The following is an 821-nucleotide window of genomic DNA, read 5'->3' on the forward strand; positions in this document are numbered from 1 at the left end:
TGCTGCCTGGCCTGCCTCTGGGGTTTGCTGCTGAGCCTCTGAACAGCTTCGGCGACGCCCCGGAGGTCGGTGGGCAGCAGCGCGCGGCTGCTGCTGCCGAAAAGGGGCTGCAGCAGCTGCTGCAGCCGCTGCAGCTGCTGCAGCGGGGCCAAGGGGTCGCTGAAGCCAAAGGCCCAGCCCTCGAACTGCAGCAAATCCGCTGGCTGCAGCTGGCGCTTCACACTGAGAGAAAAAAAAGCAAAAGGACTTAAGCTGCTGGCGATCTGCCTGGCGAGCTGCGGCGCTGCAGCAGCAGCAGCAAGAGCTGCTCGGGCCCTGTCCATCGCCGCCAGCGCAGGGCCTGCAGCAGCAGCAGCAGCAGCAGACCAGCTGCCTTGCTGCGCCTGCAGCAGCAGCTGCGCAGCCCCGCGCTGCTTCGCCACTGCTGCATGCAGCGCCTGCGCCAGCTGCCAAGTTCTGCTGCTGTCGCAGCAGAACAGAAGCAGCTTAGCAGCAAAAGCATCCAGCGCCTCCGCAGCGCGCAGCAGCTCCTGCTGCAGCACCGGGGCCCCCTTTTCGCTGCCTGGGAGGCCCCCAGTGGGGCCCCCCGGGCCCGGGGCCCCCGCGCTGCTGCTGGGGGGCCCCACCAGCAGCCCGCAGGCCTCCAGGCGGGCCTGCAGGCTGCTGAATTCTTGCAGAAGCTTTGCATGCGTTTGCTGCTGCTGAAGCATCCAAGTCCCGAAAGAGCTGCTGACCAGAAGCTGCGGCTGCTGCGCTGCTGGCAGCAGAGGCTTGGGGGCGGCCTGCTGGAGCAGCGCAGCAGCAAGCAGCAGGCGGGAGCG

The 821-nt window shown here is 68.1% G+C and overlaps 1 protein-coding gene across 1 annotated transcript in view; it reads right to left on the bottom strand.

Moving 5' to 3' along the window:
* ETH_00034090 (uncharacterized protein) overlaps nt 1-710 on the bottom strand; it is a gene marked incomplete at both ends in the record, with an annotated part of 2,004 nt that extends 1,294 nt beyond the window's left edge. Inside the window, one exon of the mRNA XM_013375635.1 lies at nt 45-710. Coding sequence (XP_013231089.1) covers nt 45-710 — 666 coding nt within the window. The remainder of the gene's footprint in view (nt 1-44) is intronic.
* Between the last annotated feature and the right edge of the window lie 111 nt (nt 711-821).

Source organism: Eimeria tenella, genomic scaffold (assembly GCF_000499545.2).
Source record: "Eimeria tenella Houghton genomic scaffold, Eth_scaff2925, whole genome shotgun sequence".
Classification (NCBI taxonomy): Eukaryota; Apicomplexa; class Conoidasida; order Eucoccidiorida; family Eimeriidae; genus Eimeria; species Eimeria tenella.